General features: G+C 36.6%; 1 protein-coding gene across 6 annotated transcripts in view; it reads right to left on the bottom strand.

Annotated features, from left to right (window-relative positions):
- The window catches only part of LOC149186915 (arogenate dehydratase/prephenate dehydratase 1, chloroplastic-like), a 193,527-nt gene that overhangs the window by 87,748 nt on the left and 83,626 nt on the right, over window positions 1–22,153 (bottom strand). For 3 of the 6 annotated variants that reach the window (XR_016255729.1, XR_016255730.1, XM_089411225.1), the window contains exons 3-6: window positions 8,620–8,712; window positions 7,880–8,080; window positions 7,705–7,785; window positions 7,239–7,334 (exon numbers count right to left, since the gene is read on the bottom strand). Coding sequence is in view for 4 of the 6 variants with exons in the window: in XM_089411225.1 (XP_089267351.1) it covers window positions 7,239–7,334; window positions 7,705–7,785; window positions 7,880–8,080; window positions 8,620–8,712 (471 nt within the window). In the remaining 2 variants the exon portion in view is untranslated. Of the gene's footprint in view, window positions 1–7,238; window positions 7,335–7,704; window positions 7,786–7,879; window positions 8,081–8,619; window positions 8,713–10,230; window positions 10,367–22,153 lie in introns of those variants that run through there. The other 3 variants (XM_089411228.1, XM_089411227.1, XM_089411226.1) reach the window with 3 other exon arrangements.

Below are 22,153 nucleotides of genomic sequence, written 5' to 3'. Positions count from 1 at the left end.
GCTACTTTGGGTAGCCAACACATTGCCCTCCAATCATATCAATGGCACCCAATCCAATCACTGCGGAATCTGCACCGATGAAGACACACGATCACCCAATCTCGCCTCCAAATTGGCTTCTACAGGCTACCCAAACAATCTGGTCAACAAACTTTGACCCAACACCTCTCCAAAAATATTGTTGTAATAATGTTTGCACCTTGTTCATGACACCTAGTCAGGGCACCTAAGGGTTGCGCACACCTTAAGAGGCCTCCTCCTCACCCACGTTACTTCTTTAGGGCATATGTCAACCCTTGATAGCCCTTAAACAAGCCCGGCTATGTGCTATGGCCTGCAACCTAGCACAACAACCCTCCAACAGTGAGACAGTCCTCAAAATAGTGTCCAAACATACTCCAAACAATAGCGTTCTTGCCCACAAGGAACTCAGCCTAACAGCTAGCCTCCTCGGCCCTCATCACAGAAAACTCAGACCCTTGTTGCAACCCAAAAACCATCCTCGGCCTCCCTGTGGTGTCCTTCTCTTGCTGCGGCTAGGGCTCGATTGTTCCTTCCTGTGTCCCAATTTCAAAGCTCCTTTTCATGAGAAGATGTTGCACAATGGATTCTCAAACAACATGTCTTCACCCTTTATTTATATCCAATAAAGAGGCTCCACGAATTGATGAAGAGACACACCTATTGGAGGAATTTTACTTTAAGCCTACATGACTTGAAAACCAATAATTACTTGTCAACTTCAAAAATTCATTTCTCCACTTCTACGACTCGGAATTCAATGATTCTCGAAGCATTGGATTCTCCTTTCTGCCCTCTATCGTCTCATGCCATCACATGTAGAAATGTTCTCCCGAAAATGCCCAAAACACGATTTGGTGCAAACCCCCATACTTGGGTTCCAAGTCCACAAGTGACCCTTATGGCGCTTTGCCCTCCAAACCCCATACCCTAGGGCTTGGAGTACTTCCCAAGCTACACAACTCGTTACTTAACATATCGAACTTGTTAAGTTGATGTCCAAATAGATCGAACTGCTCTACTATATATAGCCTCTTCTGCCAGTCGAATTGTCCTCTTGTAGGCCGACTTCATCAAGCTAGGATCGACTTGGTGTGGAGGTGACAAATTATATTTTTGACTCAATAATAATCCTTTTTACATGATACAAAAGCCCAAGAAGGGTCTCGTTTAAATGGACAATGACTCTAATGACTCAGTATAAAACCTAGAAGTCCACAATGGGGACTTTGACCTATAAAATGATGACCCAAACATGAAACCCATGCTTTAATAAGTCATTGTAATAATAATAAAAATTTAATTTTCATTCTTTGACTCAAATATAAATATGAAGACCAAACCTAGTTACATTCTTCAACAATGAGAAGAAGTCGATGAGCACTAGGAGAAGACACTTGAGAAGTTTGATTTCCTTGGCAGTTCGATTTCCAAAGAGCAGCAGCAGTTGCCAGAAAGCCAGAGATCGAAGCAAGGACAGTGTGGGGTAAGGACAGTGAGGGGCAGGGACAGTGAGGTTGGATGAAGCTTTCCAGATCCAGCAAGTGCATTTGCAGAGAGGCTGAAGTTTCTCCAGAATGTTGCGCAGTCCTAGTGCAAAAGCCTCAAAGGGCAGTTCGATTTGCTAAAGAGGGCAAATGTTTTCAGTTCCAAAGGTCGGGAAAAGGTTCTAGAGTGTTGGAGAAGCGTTTTCCCAGTCAACAACAGGCAAGACAACTTGATTAGCAGAAGATTTGCGCAGCACGTGTGGCAGGCAACTTTAGGTTGATGCAAGGCCTGTGCAGACCTAGTTGGACTGCTTGCTTTTTAGAAGTAATCCAATGTTAGGATTGCCCGAAGTGAGGGTAATTTCCCTCTAGATATTTTTGCAAATATTTTCTCTGCAGGATAGCCAAATTTTGGCATCCAAACTATTTTACTCAGAATTTCTCACTCCTGCATAATAATTAAACCCTAAGCTACTGCATGGGTTTTCCAAAGTTGGGTTTTTCCGGTGACATTTGTCCAAAAATAGCTATGTAAATTTTATGTCTGTGTGTGCTAGATTTTCTCAATTTCCAACGCTATTTTCTTCCGCAATTTATTTGTTGAAATCACAATGTGAATTATTTGATATTTGTCGTAGCAGACAACAGATAAATTGTCAAATAAATTAACAATCAGAAAAATAATTTCCAGTTGTTAGGATAGATGAAATTTTCACAAGACCCACGGAGAATACACAAAAAATACAACTATTGGGAACCTGGAATTCAGCCCCATTGGGAAAATCGGACTCAAGGAAATTGACCCCTGGAAATCAGCATTACTAAAGAAACTGACCTCTAGAAAATTTAGCCTCCCTCACCAGCAATTCAGCCCCTCTTTTCCCTCGTACATCCCTTGTGCACTTGAGAAATTCAACCTCTGTATATTTCAGCCCTCCTCTTTAGCTAACTCGACCTCTCTCTCTACTCACTTCGGCTTCCCTGAAATTTTCTCCCAAAATTCCCTATCCAATTCTTCTCACTTCTTTTCAATCTAATCGAGCCTCTTGCTCTTGAGAAAATCGCTTCCTCAATATAATGTGCCTTTATCTCTCCCTTAGGCTTATTTTATAATTTCATTAAACCAAAATCCCTAACCCTAATCTCCTAAGTGATCAATGGGCTAATATTAAATCCTAAGCCTCACTTGAGATCAACAAATTGAGATTATATCTAAGTCAATTAAGCCTAATTATCCACAGTAATTGTACTTTTCCTAAGTTAACCTTAGGAAAGAAATCATAAAATCAATTACTCAACCAACCAAACACCTAAAAAGGCAATAAAATATCTTCTGCATGCTAAGACACCAAGCCAATGTAGAAGACCTTTTGATGCTACATAATTCAACATGGCCAAACTCAGATTTATACATTCAAGCATTCAGCTATGGACAGACATGTTCAAATTCATAGTGCAAAAAGCAATTAATCATCTACACAATTTACAACCATGAGAATCATTTCTCGGACATTAAATAACAATTACAAAGCAGATTGAAGCACAAGGACACTTATCTGAAAATTTCTTGCCACTAGCAACCAATCTAGAAAGGAACCTTTCCACCCATCCTTAGGCTCAGCTGCACCACTACTCATTACAGCAGGCCACCCCCTAGCCAAGCCATGATACCATAAAGGGAAAACTCTCAACACTCAGAAAATTAGAACAGGTGAAGGCAACTCTCCTTCACAAATATGAAAACATCACAGGATTCTTCTGCTTGTTGAGGTTTGGGTATCCACAAATTGTAAATGCCTCCCAGGTGGTTAGCATGGCAATATGGAAATCCCTTTGCTACTCTATAGTCCCTCAGCTATGTCCTTGCCCATTGCTTATCATGATTGTCAGCATGCAACGATTCATGACCCTCACTGTTTAACTAAATTCTAGAGCTCCCCTAAAAGTATTTGACATGCAGAAGTCATTTCTTATGAGCTTAAAAAAGTTAAAACACACCAGCATTGATTGAATCTGTGATTGGCACTTTTCTAAGCATATTTGGGCACCCAAATCTCAGTACAATCATTCAGAAAACCCCAACAAGCTTTCCACTTGGGAATAGCAGCATTCTACTCATAAATTTTGCTGCCCCCAACAGTTGTGTGCCTCTGCTCTCTCTGTGTATCACTCTCTGTGCATGACTTATTGTTTTACACCCTTCTTCATTCATGGGTCTCTAGTATCTACCCATTCCAGAATTTTCCACATTCATTACAGTTTACAATATGCTGTTGTACAGACCCCATGTCTACCTCAGCCTTTCAAGTAGATCTGTGGGTAAGCTTCAAATTCCAAGGAATGTACTCAGCCCATTCTTTCTATTAAATTCTGAAGCAACAGTTCGGTTGTCACCCCATCTTTCACAATTATGAAGGTGATTGTTCCAACTATCCCGTCATTCACAATCACTAAGCTCTTGGGCAAGAGGGAAAAGATTTTTAAATTCGAAATTTATGGCAAGGCTTTGGCAAGACAATCCCCGCAATTCCCTTGATGTTTCTCCACTCGTAATATCATAGTCTGTATCAATGCTGGCATTCCCTGCCAGCTGCTCAACATTTTAATTAACAAAAAATAAATACATATTGTTCCTGGTTTAACCAGTTCAACATTTACGTGCCAATCTAGGCAATAAAAACATAATTAATTACATTTTCACTTGGAAAGAAAATGGGGATGTTATAATAACCCCCAAAAGAGAGGGACACCTCCATCAATGATGAAAAAGGAGCTTCAATGCGAAGTATCCAGCCTCTGAAGGCCCTTCAAAAGCGAACCCTGTCACAAGCAATGCAAACAGGCCCTCTAATCTTTTCTCCAAGTCTTCTTCCAAGTGTCGACATGGGCTTCCAAAGAGAATGCTCAGCCTCAATGGTGGGTCTCCTATACCAATGACACTCCCAAGTCCTCCTTCAAAGGTGGATGCATACATCTTCATCATACCAAAGATTCTCCCAGCAGAGGACACATCATCAAATGAACCAATATTAAGGCTTACACAAATCAGCCCTGGGCTTGGTATGCACAGGTCAGCTCAAATCTGAGCCCAGGTTGGCCCCACCAAATTTTGTTTCAAAGTTGTACACATATATACACATCAAACTTACTCATTTCTTCAAAATCACCTTGGCCTGCTAGGCAACTCTCTTTCAGAGTTAGGTTGCACATCTGATCACCTTTAATCATCTTAAGAGGAAAAGGGACTGAAGGCTTTGGCTATGAGTATGCATGCAAAGGAATATATTGTCAAAATTTCCATTAAAGCTACAGAATACCAATGCAAGTGTCTAGAACAATTCAACCACTGCTATATCTGCATTACTAAACCTCTGAACTGACACAGAAATGAGAAAAGCTGTGACAGGGTCTACCCAAAGTAAGCAATCTGATCTTGTGTAGCATGGCGAAGAACTGGATCATTAATCTTATCAATGACATCTACCCCTTCATATGTCATATAAAACAAAGCATTGTTAACCACCACAGTTTCGGATAATCCACTTATTCATATGTGCAGAGACATGTTCACCCTCAACCACTTTCCAGTGTTTGTGAATACTCCGAAGCAGAATTAAGAATTTCAAGGAGCCCCTTCAGCTTCGTCTTTGCAGACAAGGATGAGCTAAAGAGCTCAATGGCAGTGTAGCTGATATAATAACAAGCTGCTTTCATCCCAAGGTTCAAAGGAAAAATATACATGTCATCTTCTATGGCCACACACTTGCTTGACTCCAAATCAAACAATGTGCTCTCTACAAGCTCAGAAAGTTGATCTGACAAGCATTTATAACTGACACCCATCAGTGGCGCCTACAACCACTTTGGCATTCATACAGTCATGGAAAAAAAAGTGATCAAGATGACTCAATGGTTGCTTTTAACAATAAGGATATGTCTGCATTCAGAACCCTGCCATGTTCATATTCAACCTAAAGCATGCTACGAGTACAGAGCCACGTTCTTCTGAAACTGCCATCCTTCATAAAGCTAGAGTTACCAAGTTATCTTGCAGATTACCCAGTAGATGTCATAATGCAGTCATCATAGAGAATAGAGGGTAACATGCACCATTTTCACCAGCATAGATCTGCCCATGGACACTCAGCTTGATGCTGGGTAATGACTTAATGGATGTGGGAAGGAGTGCATATCCCATTCAAAGATGTGGCTTCCCTGCACAGAGCAACCACTAAACGTTTTGTGGGTTTTGGATGTCATGGCTATGATACCTTTGGGTTGTTTAGTAATGCGGCGTTTCTATGGCTGTAGGATCTTGATTGCTGCGGTAGCCACCTGTGAGTCCAATTGTGAATGCCTTTGGTGACTTAGCCTTAATTACCACCATTTGCAATCAGGGTGATGCTAATCCCTTGCATGATACCCTGTGAATTCCCAAATTATCAAAATTATATTGATAATAATTCTAATTAAAAATATAAATAACATTGTACTAACAGATTTATTATATATAATTAAATAAATATTTAATATTTAATATTGAATACAATATGCTAGGATTAATATTTTCAATATTATTCTTAATACAATATTCTAGGATTAATTTAATCAATTCTAATTATGTTAATTATTAATATTATTAATTCTAATTATTATTATTAATTATTAGATTAATAAATAATAATTATTAATAACAATAATATTTACAATTAGCAATTATTTCTTTATTAATTTCCTTACTAAGCTAAAACCTATTCTAAAAAATTAATAAATAAATAAATAAAAATTGTACCAGCATATATTATAATAAATATTAAAAATTAATACAATATACCAAGATTAATATTTTTTAACATTAATTATGATCAATATAATATCATTAATACTAATTATTATTATTAATTATTATAATTATAATTATAATCATTATTACTAATTATTATATTAATAATAATAATTAATGATACTAATAATAATTATTTCAATTAATATTAATAATAATAAATATTAATGATCAATCATTTATAAATATTAAATATTAATTCAATTTTCTAGAATTAATACTTTTTAACATTAACTATGATCAATATAATATCATTAATTATAATTATCATTAATTATTATAATACTAATTATTATTATTATTAATTAGTATATTAATAATAATTAATATTAATAATAACTATCATATTAAAAGTAACTAATTAATATTAATATTAATTTTATTAAAAAAAATTAATTAATTAAATTAATCAGAGACAGCCGACTTCTCATCAAAAATTATTTTTCAAAAAATTGAGAGCCGACATTCATCTCTTTTTCTCTCCTCATTACTATTGAAACCCTCAAATAAGCTCTTCCTCTATCAAGCATTCAAGTTGTCCTGATGATGGATCCCGGTTGGGATTTCAAAAGTTGGCAGAAAATGGTTCTTACTGTGGATTCTCCGGTGACTAAGTCGAAAAGAATGGTATGGTTTGTTACTGATGGTTTCTGAATCCTTGTTTCTCCCCAGCTTGTTTGGTAAGTGGAAGATTTGCAGTAGTTTGGCTTTCTAGCAAAAAGGTTTGTTGTTGCAGGGTGGGTTTGCAATTTACCCCCGAATTTGTCCTGTGGTTGTGGCCCTTCTACGACACAGTTTTATCTTTCTGATATGCTTTTTACATCATTGCTTCATTATAGATTAAGAGAAGAAAATATCTCAAAAAAAGAAAGAAAAGGAACTTGTGCCTGAATTCCATTTGCAAGAATCTCTAGACCATAAATCTCAGCAGCTCGAGCACTTGCAACAGCCCCTGTGTCTCGAAGATTATTAGTGGCTATAAACTGCAACATTCAAATGAAATTAAAACATTAGAAAGCACACAACACTAAAGGTTATCTTCTCAAATCAGAAACAAGAAGAGCTCTATAAGATATGACTGAGATCTGATCGTTTAGTCGAATCAAAGATTGATGAATGTATAATAGCTAAAATTTAAACAATAACAATATTCATTTGTTTGCAAGAACTGCAAAGAGGTTTTTCTTATTCAATACACCATGAGAAGCAAGTTTCTCCCTTTAAAGTGCATTATAGAGAGACAACGAATAAATGTTGGAAAGATAGATACAAGCTGAGAGATGCTAGAAGGAGCAGTTCAATTTTACTAACTAATCTTCCTCTGTTTTTATCCATTTCACATGAAAAACTTGCCTGGGCAGCCCCCGCTGTATCATCAACTTCTTCACGTATAACTCCCAGAGCACTCAATGTGTGCTCACATTGAGAGAGAGCCTGTCAAAGAAATTTAGCTCTGAAACTAAAACAATCACTGACAGAAAATTGCAGGGAAGAGGAACTTTCTAAGAAAAGAACCAAAAACACTAACCTGGGGATGGCTTATGACACGCTTGAGCTCTTCCTTCTTCACACCAGGAAGTCCCAAAAGGCAGTGATTAACTGCAAGGTGCACTTCACTTACTATATGCAAGTGGTGACGAAGAAGTAGATCATAATTACGGTGAATGCTGCCACCAAGTGAATTTTCAATAGGCAAAACAGCTTTGTCAACAACCCACAGTTCAACTGCCTGCCAGGAAAGAGTGTGTATCATGGGTAAGGGAATGAAAACATAGCTCCTCTGTCCTCAAAATATTTACAAAGCAACATAGAATAGCAAAGTCAGAGTCCTTTAACATCCCAAAATAAATTCTTTAAATGGAAAAAAGTTGTCTACCATGCAAAGCATTTTCAAATAATGGGAAAATAATAAACAGATCTTTAAAATAATTGAACCCTATATCCCTACTTCATGGTACAGTCTGCCATTGAACTTGTGACTGTGTTATGTACGCAGGTAATCAATCAACAGGAAATGGACTTTGACCACACATTCTTAAATCACAAGTCAATTGAAAAAATGCATAAACCTGTGCTAAAATCAATTCGACTGGTTGACAGAATCCAACCACAAATCATTAAACCAAACCTGCTTCATCATCCTTTAGGCATACTTAGAATGCATTCTAGTGCTTTCTGCATTTCATTGGATAATTTGTGGAACTGATTGTACTCTGCAAGAATACAAATCATTTCTGTCATTAAATAATGTGTACACTGCTTCCATACCTGGAATGCCGCTTCAAACTCTTTGCAAGGAACAGCCTCACAACGTGGATAAGCTTTCAATGCTGCAGTCTCACTGTATGCTCCAGAAACTCCCTAGATGGCAAGCAAAACACAATTGACTTGAAAAAAAGAACACGAAAACCAGTGTCTGAAAGAGGTATGCCAGAAACCTTGTCCAGTTTGCTCTAAATTAACATATATTCAGGGAAGTGTCACAAACAGATCAAAAAATGAACAAAATAAGTTATAAAGATTCTTATATCTTTGTTCTCTGTTATGGAAGGGTATCATGTATGCTTGTAGGCAAAAGCTCTCAATAGTGGAATCATAAGACAATCAATTTTAAAATATTACAGATGTTAAAAGTCATTATTTAATATTCTGTGTACAGGTCTTGGTTAGTTGGTAAAGCGGGGGTGTTTCATACTCTCCACCAAGGTTCATATCCCCCAAAGACATGTTTCACCCCTTGTGGGACATCTCACCCATGCAAGCAAACCATTTCATGGGGCCAAGTGCAAGGCCTGGGAAAATTTGGCAGAAAAGATAACCTGCCACCAACAATTTCCCAGCCAAGAGGATCTTGCAAGAGTGTTGTAAGCCAGTTACTTTCATTGTAATACTCCCAAAATGGGGTGGGGTGCATTCAATACACACTGATATTAGAAAGCATCTTGTCCAAAAGTACAAACATTATTCAAGAATTAACAGTCTCCAAACACAAAAATGACGATGATTCTTCAGCTATTGTTTCGTAGTGCAAAATCATATCATGGTTGCAAAATTTCTCCCTAATTCGATGATTAAACAAAATCATATCATGGTTGCAATTTTTTTTTTTTTTCAGAGAATCATGGTTGCAGAAGTTATCCATAATTCAATGATTAAACATTTTGTTTTCAAATTTTGAAAAAAAAAATTGTGGAAATTCCTCCACAGCTGAAATGATTAATTGTTATTTGTAGTATAGCTAAATGTCCTTAAAGGGCACAATTTTGAGTTATGACTTTTGGACTTTGTGAACTTTTTGGATTCTGGTCTCAATTTTGGTTTTTTTTGTGGCTACATAGCTTTTAAAAGGATCAATTTTGTGTGTTATAGGATTTTGAGCATGAGGCTGTCTTCTGTTTTTAGCAAAGCTTGCACCTCTCTCGGGATTTAAGGGGGATGATAATATCTTTTAATTTTTTTGAAAAAAAAAGTGCTTCCTTTAACTGTTAAAATGAGCAACATGTAGAAAGTATTTTATAAAAAAAAGCAGGTTGTGCTATGCAACCACCATGAGCATAGAATCCAGATGTCTATGACATATACCAAAAATGCGTCAGACACCAAAAATGCCAAAAGACTACAACAGATCAAATCCACAAACAAGGACAGCCAGACAAAACATGGCAGCAGAGAGCCGTGAAGTAGCATGAACTGAACTTGGGCCAGGTGACTGATCATCCTTTGTGGAGAAGTGGTGCCCAAATCTCTTCATCTGGAAAGTTGTTTCATATCCATCATGCCTCTGTTTGGGCTATAGGGATCTCTCCACTTCTGAGATAGAAAGGGAAATGGTAGGAAGCTCATCATCATTCACTAGGGTGAATAGGACAACTGAGTTACCATTCCGAGTGCTCCAAACCAGTGGACCAGCACGATGCCTCAGGAAATCAGAGCAGTGGGACTGAGCAGACTGAGCAGCAGTATTAATAGACAGATCCCTGCTCATTGTACAGGGAGCTCCTCTCCAGTAATCAATCAGATGGCACAGGTGTTCTTTTTCAACCTGAACCTTCTGAAACTTTGTTGAAATCTGCATATACGAATTAGAAATTCAGAACAGATCAGTGCACAATGAAACCAGGTGGACTTTCTGCCATGCTCAACACTCTTAAACAAACATTCATTTCTTCATTTCCACATAGACAAAAAAAACAACACTTCAACACGGAAAGACTACCAGGCTGCTCAGGATTCAATGGCCCAAGGATGTCTATCCCCCACCAGGGCTGCTTTCCAACAAATCTGAAAGAGGAGGATTTGGCTACAAAGCAAGTAAACCCCCTCCCAAGTTGACTAAGTAAACACAAAAAATCAGAATACATATTCGAGGGTCTCATTCTTTTCACAGATGAAACACTTGGATTGAGAAATTCACATGGCTTGCAGTCTGAGGCCAAAAGCAAGGCATCGCATCATATCGGACAAGACAAATTTTGACTTCTTTGGCTCAATAAAAGGCTTTCATAATGAAGGGATTTGAAACAGGCCAGTCTTTTGCTTAGACCTGATGTGCCAAATCTTATTAAGTATGATATTAAAGCTCGGCTTTGAACAGAGATAAAAATATCCAGCAGCATAATTTTTTTCAAAGGCCATGAACAGGTTCCAATGCCAGTCCCTCCAACAAGCCAAAGGGGCCTGCAAACCAATTTTAATGAAGAGTTTGTTGGGAATACAGCCTTTTACCCTTTCAAAAATCAACCTATCAGGAGTAGCAAGCCGAAATTTTGCTTTCAACATTGACTAGTGTTGAAAAATGCAACTAGTGTCGGTCTTCATAATTGTATTTGAGTCATGATGTAATAAGAAAGAAAAGGAAATTTTATTATAAAAGATATTGACTTATCAAAGCATGGGTTTCATGCTTGGGTTAATGTTTTTAGATCAAAGCCTCCATTGTAGGCTTCTAAGGTTTATGTCAAAGAATCATTGTCTTTGTCAATATGTAAAAGACCCTTCTTGGGCTTGATCTATCAAAGAAGAAATTTATTTTTATGTAAAATAGGTCATTTAGGCATCCTCCACCAAGTCGGCCTCAACCTGGACAAGACAGCCTATTTGAAGAGCAGAATATAGTATATAAAGGCAGCAACTCGACCTCATTTGAAGAACATCACCAACAAGTTTGATCTGCAGTTTTTGGAGGCAGAAAAATGTGTGAAATTCAAGGAAGAGGAAGGAAACCCTAGGAAAGAAGAAAGACATCTTTGTCAAGCATAAGAAGTCGAATTTTTCTCTTTATCTCACACGTGCGAAGTTGTTGAGTCGCTGGAAGGGCCGAAATTGCACTACTATAGCTAGGCCAAAATTCTGGAGTTGTTGGGGGCTGAAGTTTTGGGTTGTTGCTAGGTTGAAGTTGTTGGACAAGACGAGACTACTCAAGTTTGTTGAATCATCTTGGAACGCTGACTTGGTGGAGGAGGAAGGTCTTTTGGTTATGTCTAAGGTCTTGGTCTATCTCAATTTGATTAGTGGAAGAGTTTGACTGGGTTTTTCCCCTAGAAAGGGGTGTTAGCCTTGGTTGAGTGCCTACATTTGGGGTCATTGATCTTCATGTTTTGAATTGATGATTACTTGATGAACAGAAGATAAAATAAGAACATGAAGAAGATAATAAGAACACAAGAATAACACAAGTAATTATCAACATAAGAAAATCTTTTTGTCTCTCTAATTTTGTAAGATGGTATCAAAGCTAAGGTTGTTGGAAACACTAAGAGGGGGGTGAATCAGTATTTCTTAACAATTAGCAATTTTTAATCATTTTCAAAGCATTAGTTATGCTTCAGTTATTATTAATGTTCTTCTTCAACTATTATAAACAATAATCATCAATAGACAACACCATACAACAATGCAGGAAGATAAAACAATAGACACAGATTTTTAGGTGGAAAACCCCCTCCAAGTCAAAAACCACCAATTGCTTCTCTAGTAATTGTCTTATCTTATCTTTAAAAGAAATGTTAATTACATCAAGATTTCAGTTACAACTGAGGGATGCGTCAACCCCCTAAATTCACAGGCCACAACCTGTAGGATGCTAGTAAACCCTAATATCTTGTTGCAACCAGAAGGATGTCTCAACGCCTTGTAGATCAGGCCACAACCTGATGAGTGCCCCAACACTCTGTTTACCAACTGCTATCGGAAAGGATGCTTCACTGCCCTGTTAGTTTATCAGCCACAACTGAATGGACGCCACAACGCCCTATGCAAGCCACAACTCACCCTGAAGTGTTCTTAGGCCACAACCTGAAGGTGACTCCAATTACGTGCCTTGCACCACCACGCCAACCTGAAGAGTCGGCAAACCATGTTTCACAATTTTCAGACAAGATCCCCTGTACTTTGAATCAATGTAGGAAAGTTGTAAAGAAGATGTTGTATGTCTGAACGACCCTGGTAGCCACTGACCATTGTACAAACCTGTTCAACCTGATAATTGCACAAAGCTACACATCAACTCATTGCATATCACTGTCAGTTCAACTACATATTATTGTCACTACAAATCACTGCACAATTATTGGCTATCATTGCATGTCACTGCTCATGAATGAATAGTCATCAATGCACAACCATTGTCATCATTGTATCAGGCTGCACTCGATGCTACAACCATCTGGTACTGCTATCAAATAATGGCACAATCCAAGGTGCCTCAGGTCATCCCGATGACCTGCAATCAGTGCTCTCAAACTCTGTCTCCAAGGAGCTACCAACATATATGTAAACACCTTTGTTTGATTGATCAAGCCCTACTATCCATTCTTCTTCAATATGCTGCACAACTGGATGTGATTTCCTTCAACACTTGCTGCCCTGCAAGATTGCAATTGTGTCACCATACACAAATCCCTAGGTCATACAAGAGAAACCCTAGGTCATTACTTCAAGACCAACCCTAGGTCAATATAGTCATAAGTCCATAAGTCAAGTCAATTGGTCAAAGTGAAAGGTATCAACTCAAATATTGCCATTCTAATGCAATGTCACATGGTTCGGGTTTGAGTTTGAATTCTATAACGATTAAATTCAATTTGAATTCGAATTTTCTGATAAGGTTCAGATGAGGTTCACCATTAAATTCGAATATATATATATATATATATATACAATTTACTTAAATTTAATATATAACCCAATATAATTTTCATATATTAAATTTTTAGTGTTTATAATATAAATGAATTTGTTCCTTAAATATAACATCATTAACATTAACATAAAATTTAATTAAATTTAATATATAACTCATTACAATGTTAATATATAATTTTCTAATTATATAAAACAACATATATTATAAATTAATTATAAACTATTTTAACTAGATTCAAATTAAAATGCGATAAAATTTAATTTATAATTTATTATAATGTTAATATATTATTATTTTCAATATACATATAAAACAATATGTACATAAAACGAATTATACAAATATCATCCAAATTGTAAAGTGATAAAAAGTTATTTTCCTAACCTTTCGAATGTCATTCCTCCCTGTGCGAGTGCAGCTGTCCATGGTCGCTCAGTACACATTTTACCTCCGATAGTTGGCTCTTGGAGGCACGATGGTGCTCATGCAAATATGAGTTGGTTGTCTATGCTCATTTTTGTTATGATGGTAAATTCAATATATGTGACCTAAGGACCCAAACTGAAATAATAGGGTGAATTAAATTTAAATGGTCGAATAGAGAGCTAGAGGCCTAGATCTTTAGGTGCAATGCATTTTAAACCCAACTGCAGATGTGGTATGTGATTTATGGTTGTCGTTAAATAATTCACGCCGTAAAACAATTTCAACCAACCTATTCGAAGACTTGTGTGCAAATTTACGAGACTTTAAAATTTGAAGAGATTCAAACCCCAAAATTAATATATTGTGCACTGTGTAATGTAAAATAAGGGTGGAAAATAAAACGTGAACCAAACTTCATCGAACCTCACCGAACTTGAAGATAATTTTTGACGTTCAAATTCGACGAACCTTGTAACAGAATCTAATGTTTAGGTGTTAACACAAATGTTAATGTCCTCAATAGTACTACAACATTGTCAGATCAATGTTCAGATGTCAAGTATAGTTAAGCACATGTCAAACAAATATGAAGACACTTGTCAACTAAATGTACAGTCACTATTGCAAGCCAAGATCAAGTTGATAGGTCATCAATGTGTGTGTTATGTCTACAGAGTCAAAGTTAACATGTCATGTTGAGGTCATGTAATTATTTTACTGATGTCTCAAGTTAAGGTCTACTTACTGTTTTATAGCATAGAGTCATATTTTTGTCAACACTTTTACTTGTCATGAATAGGCATCAATTCACAGTTAAGGTCACAGTCAAGCTAAAATTAAAACAATGTCAAATGTTGTAGCAGTCAATATGCTATGTCAAATGTAGCATTATTATATTGTCTCTCTCTCACTGTTGATGTTACTTAGAACTTTTGGTCACTGGCTTGCCTTAACATTATTCCTTACACATCTTTCAAGTGAAGAATGAGCACATCTTTTAAGCAACCAACAAAGTGCATGAATTCAGGCGCCAATTCATATGTTAGATTACTATAGTCAAGCTCTGCTTGATTTGAGGTTGTAGATGCCACTGTAAAATACCAGGTCTGAGTCAAGTTGTCACATCACTGTTTACTAACGAAACACACATAAGTCACTGATATCTTAAGTGTCATGTCATATCCAAATAGATAGTGTCACAGTCAAATAAAGTCAAGGTCAACCATCATCACCAGCCAATCAATAATTCATTTCATAATCAAGGTATTTGTTGTTATGCCACAGTTAAATTAGGTCAAGGTCAAGGTCAAGTCATGGTATTATACTTGTTGTAGATTACTTTCTCACCATATTACAGTCTCATTACAGTCATACAAACTTGTTAATGGATTCATTGTTGTTCATGTCATACAGTCACAACATTATGTCATTTTGTCACCACTGTCAAGATATCAATCCATGCAATCATTGTTCGAGGTCATTGTTCAATAAACAAATGTATTACTACCCACTATGTCAATCAAAGTGCTGTCATAAAAGGTTACTTTTGTCACTTGTAAGACTACAAGGTACAAGATAGAGTATATAAGGTCGAAAGTCATTTGATTCACTCCAGGAGAGAGACCGAAACTTCTTGGAACACCTGAACCTTAGTGATTAGGTAATAACAACAGTTTTGTTTGCAAATTACTCCACAAGACTTGTGATCAAGTGAGAATAGGAAACCCTCGGTGGATATGTTTGTTACAGGTGTACGGCCTAGCCCTAGTAGAAGGCTAATGGTCTAACTTACCCTTTTCGCTGCCCAAAAAAAAACAAAAGAAACACATTCTAATTAGATACCATACCTGAATGTCGAGAGCAAGAAAATGATTGTATCCAGGTTTCGTTGTCCCTAGCTCCTTTATAATCCAATTACAGGTAGCCGAAAATTTCTTCCTTTTAGGTGGACGAAAATTTCAGAGATAATATCATAAAGATATGTCATGTATAGTTTTACGTTTTAGGAGGATATATGAGATCTCTTTTTAGAGAGCTCAGAGGGGCTTCTATAGTGAATGTTGAAGGAGACTTCTAAGGGCTTCATTAGGTACATATTTTTAGGATGCTTAACACTTTTTATTATTAATAAATTTAATTTAGTAATCATTATTTATTTTTTTGTTTAAATGCTAAGGATTTTGTACACTAATCCTTTCTTGGTGTGTTTTGTAGGTGACACATGGGTGCATGAAGTCAATGATTGATTTATTGTCTTTGGTTCTTGAAGTTATGTAACTTATACGTGGTGAGATTACGGTGATAAACAATGTCATATATTGACAACCGTAGGAGGAGGTGTCATGTCACTACCCCTTGGGGTTTTAGCCTAAAAACTGGGGTCACCAACTTCAATTGTGAATATCTCTCAAACCAGGAGGCCTCTCGGGGCATACCACATATCAACAAAAACATCTTTTCGAGGAGAATCTAATGACATAGATTTCCGACCCAAACTCAATGATTTAACCTACCAAAAACCCTCAACAAAGTTGGGGTACATCCTCATTCCAGGGAACCAAAACCCAAGGACTTGGGTTTTCAACCATCCAAAAGTATAGTTGCCATCTTCATGTAATCCGACAATTACTAAGAAGCGTTCATTAACCATTTGACATCAATGACTACACCATCCAACAAAGGTGAAGAAGGAAGCAAAAAGACAGCTTGAAGGTCAATTGAAAGAAAAGTTAAGGAAGAAAGAACAGGAGAAGTCCATTAAGGAAAGGATCGTATAAGAAGAGAAGCCTACTATCTATAGAAACTATGTCAACCACAATGAAGACAGAAAACAAGCTAGAAGGAGCCTCCAACTGCAAGGCATGGAAGAAGAGGATAAATCTTATTCTCGCTAAGCTTAAAGTTTTGGATCTCGATCAAGGAAAAGTCAAGAAACCTACGGATGATGCAGGAAAGGAGATGTTTAGGGAAAACGACATCTTGGCCATGAATCTCATAGAAGATGGAGTAAAGGACAATCTAATCCCATACATATCTAATATAGACTTCGCTCAAGAAACGCATGAAGCCCTCTCCAAGTTATTTACCATCAAGAACATTAGTCAGATAGCAAGCCTCAAGAATGAACTAAGAACAATAAAGATGACGAAAAATGATATTGTTTCATCATACTTTGTAAGGATCTCTAGAATAAGAGATGAACTCCATGTTATACATGAAATTCTACCAGAGGAGGAACTCATGATTGTTGCTCTACTAGATCTACCAAAACCTTGAAGTGTTTTGCATCAGGGATTAGCAATTGGAAAGATACTCCAACCTTTGAATAGATGTGGAATGCATGCAGTCAAGAAGAAGCCCGCATCTCATTCATAAGTAACAAGAAGGAGTATGAAGAAGACAACTCTTCAAATGCCTACTCTACTCATCACAAGAAGAAGGGAAGATTCAAGAAGTTCAAAGGACCAAATAAGAAGGTTGATCTAAAAAAGATTGAGCGCTACAATTGTCACAAAATGGGACATTACAAAAGTCAATGTCCTGAGAATCCAAGGAATAAGAAGAGGGAAAGAGAACATGCAAATGTTGCCGATGAAGCTCCACTTAAGAAGAACAAGATTAAAGAATCTGAAGTGAAAGACTTACACTATTAAGTCTTCACTCTCATATCCTTCCAAATCTACTATTCTAAGTTTTATAATGTTTTATATCTTGATTTTTTGGATTCATAAATCTAATATGTCTTGTTAGAAATTCTTGAAGTAGCTTTCATAAATTGTAGGTATCCCTCAGAAAGATTGGATTAAGAGAAAGCCTTCACCATTTTACCAAAAGATAAGTATATTGTTCTTTATTTTATCTATCATGTTTGGTTTCCTCCTCACATTGAGACTTGTTTATATTGTATACTAATAATCTTTCCCTTATATTTTCCTTGGTTAGGAAAGCCTGCAGAATGCACAAAGGTTATGGAGGAGACTTCATGGGAAAGACTTGAATCATGAAAGAAGTCAAGTTGCAAAGGAAGCCCTTCAAGAATTGATGTCCTGCAAAGTTTATTAAAGAACAACTTAAGGTATGTCTTAGACTACAAGTTTTGTTACAAGGTTCTCTTCATACAAAAGGTATGATCATTCTTCTTTTGAAATTTGCTTTACATTACTAACATCTTTATGTCTAGGGTTTTGAATCACAAAGATTCTTGTTAGGGTGATTAATCATTAGATTGAATCTACCCTTGTTATATTGTCTCTTGTCATTTGATCATTCTTGTGAAACCCTAACCCTTAGGGTTCACTGTAAAACCCTAACCTCTTGTTGCTAAGGGTATGTCAATGTTAATAATGAAACCCTAGTCTACTTAAGGGTTGTTGATAAAGTCTAGAACATATGATGAAATCCTATTCTTTTGAAGTTTAGGGTTTTGATAATGTTGTGGTAAAAACCCTAGTCCTTTAGGGTTTGTTGTTAATGTCTAAATGAAACGCTAGATCTTTAGGGTTTGGTAAATAAAGGTTTATAAGCAAAACCCTAGTAACAGTTATAGTAAGATCCTAGGAATGAAACCCTAGGTATATATTTGTCCATATGATCGAAACCCTATTCTGGTCAAAGTTGTATATATAACTTTGATATATTGATGTATTGATCATGGGTTTACCTAGTAGATATTGATGTGAAATGCTAGTGCATCCTAGATATGTATATACGAGTATGCCAACTTAATTGTTGATACTCATGATTTAGTTTGTGAAATCTAGGGTTTGTAACAAACCCTAGTAGAGTTTGACATAAAAACATATTGTTGAAACCTTAGATGTATAGTACTATGATTGGATTGTTATTTGATTGAATTGTTGATCTCTAAGGCTTTGTGTCTTGAAGATGACGTCTAGTGTTTATGACAAAACCCTAGCAAATTGTTGAAGTCTAGAATATAAAAGATGGGGTCCTTGTTGAATATGAACCTATCTAGGTTTAGGTATTTGATGTCAAAAGCTTGAATGTTTTGATGCTTCCATTCTAATGACATGATTTTGATATAGTTGACTTTTTGCTTCTCTATATTTGTATTTGGTTCTACTTGCTATTAAAGTTTTAACTTTTGCAGGTACATAATCTTCAAGATGTTGAAGATGTTCATAATTAAAGAAGGAAGCTACAAGAATGAAGACGATCAAGATGACCTTGATGCCATGAAAAAGAAATAAAGCCTTGAAAGCTTGAAATCTCTCTGATGTTATAAAAGAAGGTAGTTGTTGATCTCCCTAAGTTGAGAGGGAGCTTGGATAGAAGAAAAGGTATATCTCCCCAGTTGAGAGGGAGGGCATATTATGACAGTCATAAGTAAATACCTCAAAGGAATAATCAAACCGAAGAATGATTAGATGGATTTGCAAACAAAAGATTTGAGAAGTACTGAGGTTATATTTGGTACTACTAAAGAAGTGAAAGAAGAAGAAATCTTCCAACAAGTTGTATTTGGATAACTTGATGATGATATAAATAGCATCAAAATAATTAAGGACCCCGAAAGTTTGTGTTTACTTGTATATATTTGAAGGCTTATTACTGATTGGGGTTGTGATCGTGCAGGATCTCTTCGTAAAAAGATTGAACATTTGAAGCATGCTTGGAGTGATGGATATATACCTGATTTAGTTGAAAAATGAGAGACGAAGCATCTTGTGGCAACAAGATGCTTGGGAGAACATCTGGTCGGCCTATGTGTTGATGTCTAGATCCCAAAGTAGGGAGGGTGGCATTGGTCATGAAGCTCTGACCTTGGATACACACCTAAATCCCTGGGATGGTGTTAGAGCTTAAAAGTCTGATGGTACCTAGAGTGGCTAAAGCTTGAGTACACTTTAGTCCCACCTGATTAAAGTACCCTGGACAGGTATCTAATTTATAGCACTGCATGTGTTGTGAACTCTTCATAGAGTATGTCACTTTGAGATATTCCGTGTACCTTTGTATATATGTAATTATGAATACCTACCTAGTTAAGAGGGAGCATTGAAAAATGTAACTAGTGTCGGTCTTTATAATTGTATTTAAGTCATGATGTAATAAGAAAGAAACAGAAATTTTATTATAAAAAGAATTGACTTATTAAAGCATGGGTTTCATGCTTTGGTCAATGTTTTTAGGTCAAAGCCTCCATTGTAGGCTTCTAGGGTTTATGTCAAGAGTCCTTGTCTTTGTCAATATGTAAAAGACCCTTCTTGGGCTTCATCTATCAAAGAAGAAATTTATTTTGTAAAATAGGTCATTTAGGCCTCCTCCACCAAGTCAGCCTCAACCTGGACAAGTCAGCCTATTTGAGAGGCGGAATCTACTATATAAAGGCAAGAACTCGACCTCATTTGAAGAACATCACCAACAAATTCGATCTGCAATTGTCGGAGGCAGAACAAGGTGTTAAATTCAAGGAAGAGGAAGGAAACCCTAGAGAAGGAGGTCTTTGTCAAGCATAAGAAGTTGAATTTTTCTCTTTATCTCACACTTGCGAAGTTGTTGAGTTGCTGGAAGGGCCGAAATTGCAGTAATATAGCTAGGCCGAAATTTTGTAGTTGCTGGGGGCCGAAGTTTTGGGTTATTGTTGGGTTGTAGTTGTTGGATAAGAAGAGACTACTCAATTTTGCTAAATCATCTTGGAAGGCTGACTTGGTGGAGGAGGAAGGTCTTTTGGTCAGGTCTAAGGTCTTGGTCTATCTCAATTTGATTAGTGGAATAGTTTGACTAGGTTTTTCCCCTACAAAGGGGTTTTAGCCATGGCTGAGTGCCTACATCTGGTGTCATTGATCTTCATGTTTTGATTTGATGATTGCTTGACGAAAAGAAGATAAAAGAAGAACATAAAGAAGATAATAAGAACACAAGTAAGCATCAACATAAGAAAATCTTACTACCTTTCTGATTTTCTAACATGGTATCAGAACTAAGGTGAAGAAGGAAGGAAAAAGGCATCTTGAAGGTCAATTGAAAGAAAAGTTAAGGAAGAAGGAACAATAGAAGGCCATTAAGGAAAGGATCATATAAGAAGAGAAGCCTACTATCTATAGAAACTATGTCAACCACATTGAAGACAAAAAACAAGCTAGAAGGAGCCTCCAACTACAGGGCATGGAAGAAGAGGATAAATCGTATTCTCACTAAGCATAAAGTTTTGGATCTCGTTCAAGAAAAAGTCAAGAAACCTACAGATGATGCAGGAAAGGAGAAGTTTAGGGAAACCGACATCTTGGCCATGAATCTTATAATAGAACCGACATCGTTCAATTTATGTTCTGAAAATCAACCACATTAATGAAAACACATTGTTGAGAACCAACCAGACTCTACTAAAAGCCTACTATTAAAAGACACCATATGAGACCTATTACCCCCTCAAGGATAACTACTTCCGAAGCCAACCTCATATGGGGTATGGTGTTCAACTTGCATGAACTCTCTTGCTCATTTGATCCAGACTCATACTTGTTCTCCCATGTTCTCCTTCAAATACATGATGATCTCACCCCACATCAATTTTCCTCAATTCTTTCAGATGACTCAGTGTTAGGCTATTAGAACAGAAATTTACCCTTTCGGGAAGTGACAGATTTGGTAGATCTGGGATAAAAGTCTCAATGCAACATCTAGAAGAATTTTTCCTTTAATGTCACATGTAAACCCTTCTCTGTTCGGGTTGATGCTTTCCAACCATAGGGGGGTGTCCCTAGCCTTGCATGCAATGCTTTCCCTGCAAATCTACAAAACAAAAACACACATGCAATAATTTCCTTTACCCATCAATCTAGTGGCCAAAGGGGTTATAAAACAATTTATGGATAATTGGTGGAATTATCTCCAGAATTAACAAAAATGGCAAAGCATTAACTTTAATGATGAAAGAAAAAATAGAAATAAAGTGCTTTGAATGGCATTTTTTTTTACCAAGAAAAAGACTTATTAACTTCTAAAATATTGCACAAGAATTCATCAAAATGTCAGAAAAATCAAAGATATAGATTAGATCAAAACCAAGCTTTATTTCGTAAAAACTAGGAGACTGGTTGCACCAAAATGACATTTACAAAATTAAGAGAGTGAAGAGAGTAGAAGCTAGAAGAGAGGAAGAGGGAGAAATTGAGAGAGAAAGAGAGTAATTTGTTGCTGCCAAAGAAGATTCAACCATAAGCCAATAGCCAACACCTGTTTTTAATGACCTTCACGCCCTATCCACAT

This window comes from Pinus tabuliformis, chromosome 3_1 (genome assembly GCF_031772625.1).
Source record: "Pinus tabuliformis cultivar Carrire ecotype Pingquan chromosome 3_1, CPIR1, whole genome shotgun sequence".
In the NCBI taxonomy this organism is placed as follows: Eukaryota; Viridiplantae; Streptophyta; class Pinopsida; order Pinales; family Pinaceae; genus Pinus; species Pinus tabuliformis.
Note: the sequence above shows the minus strand (reverse complement) of the source record. Positions and strands in the feature narration are given on the sequence as shown.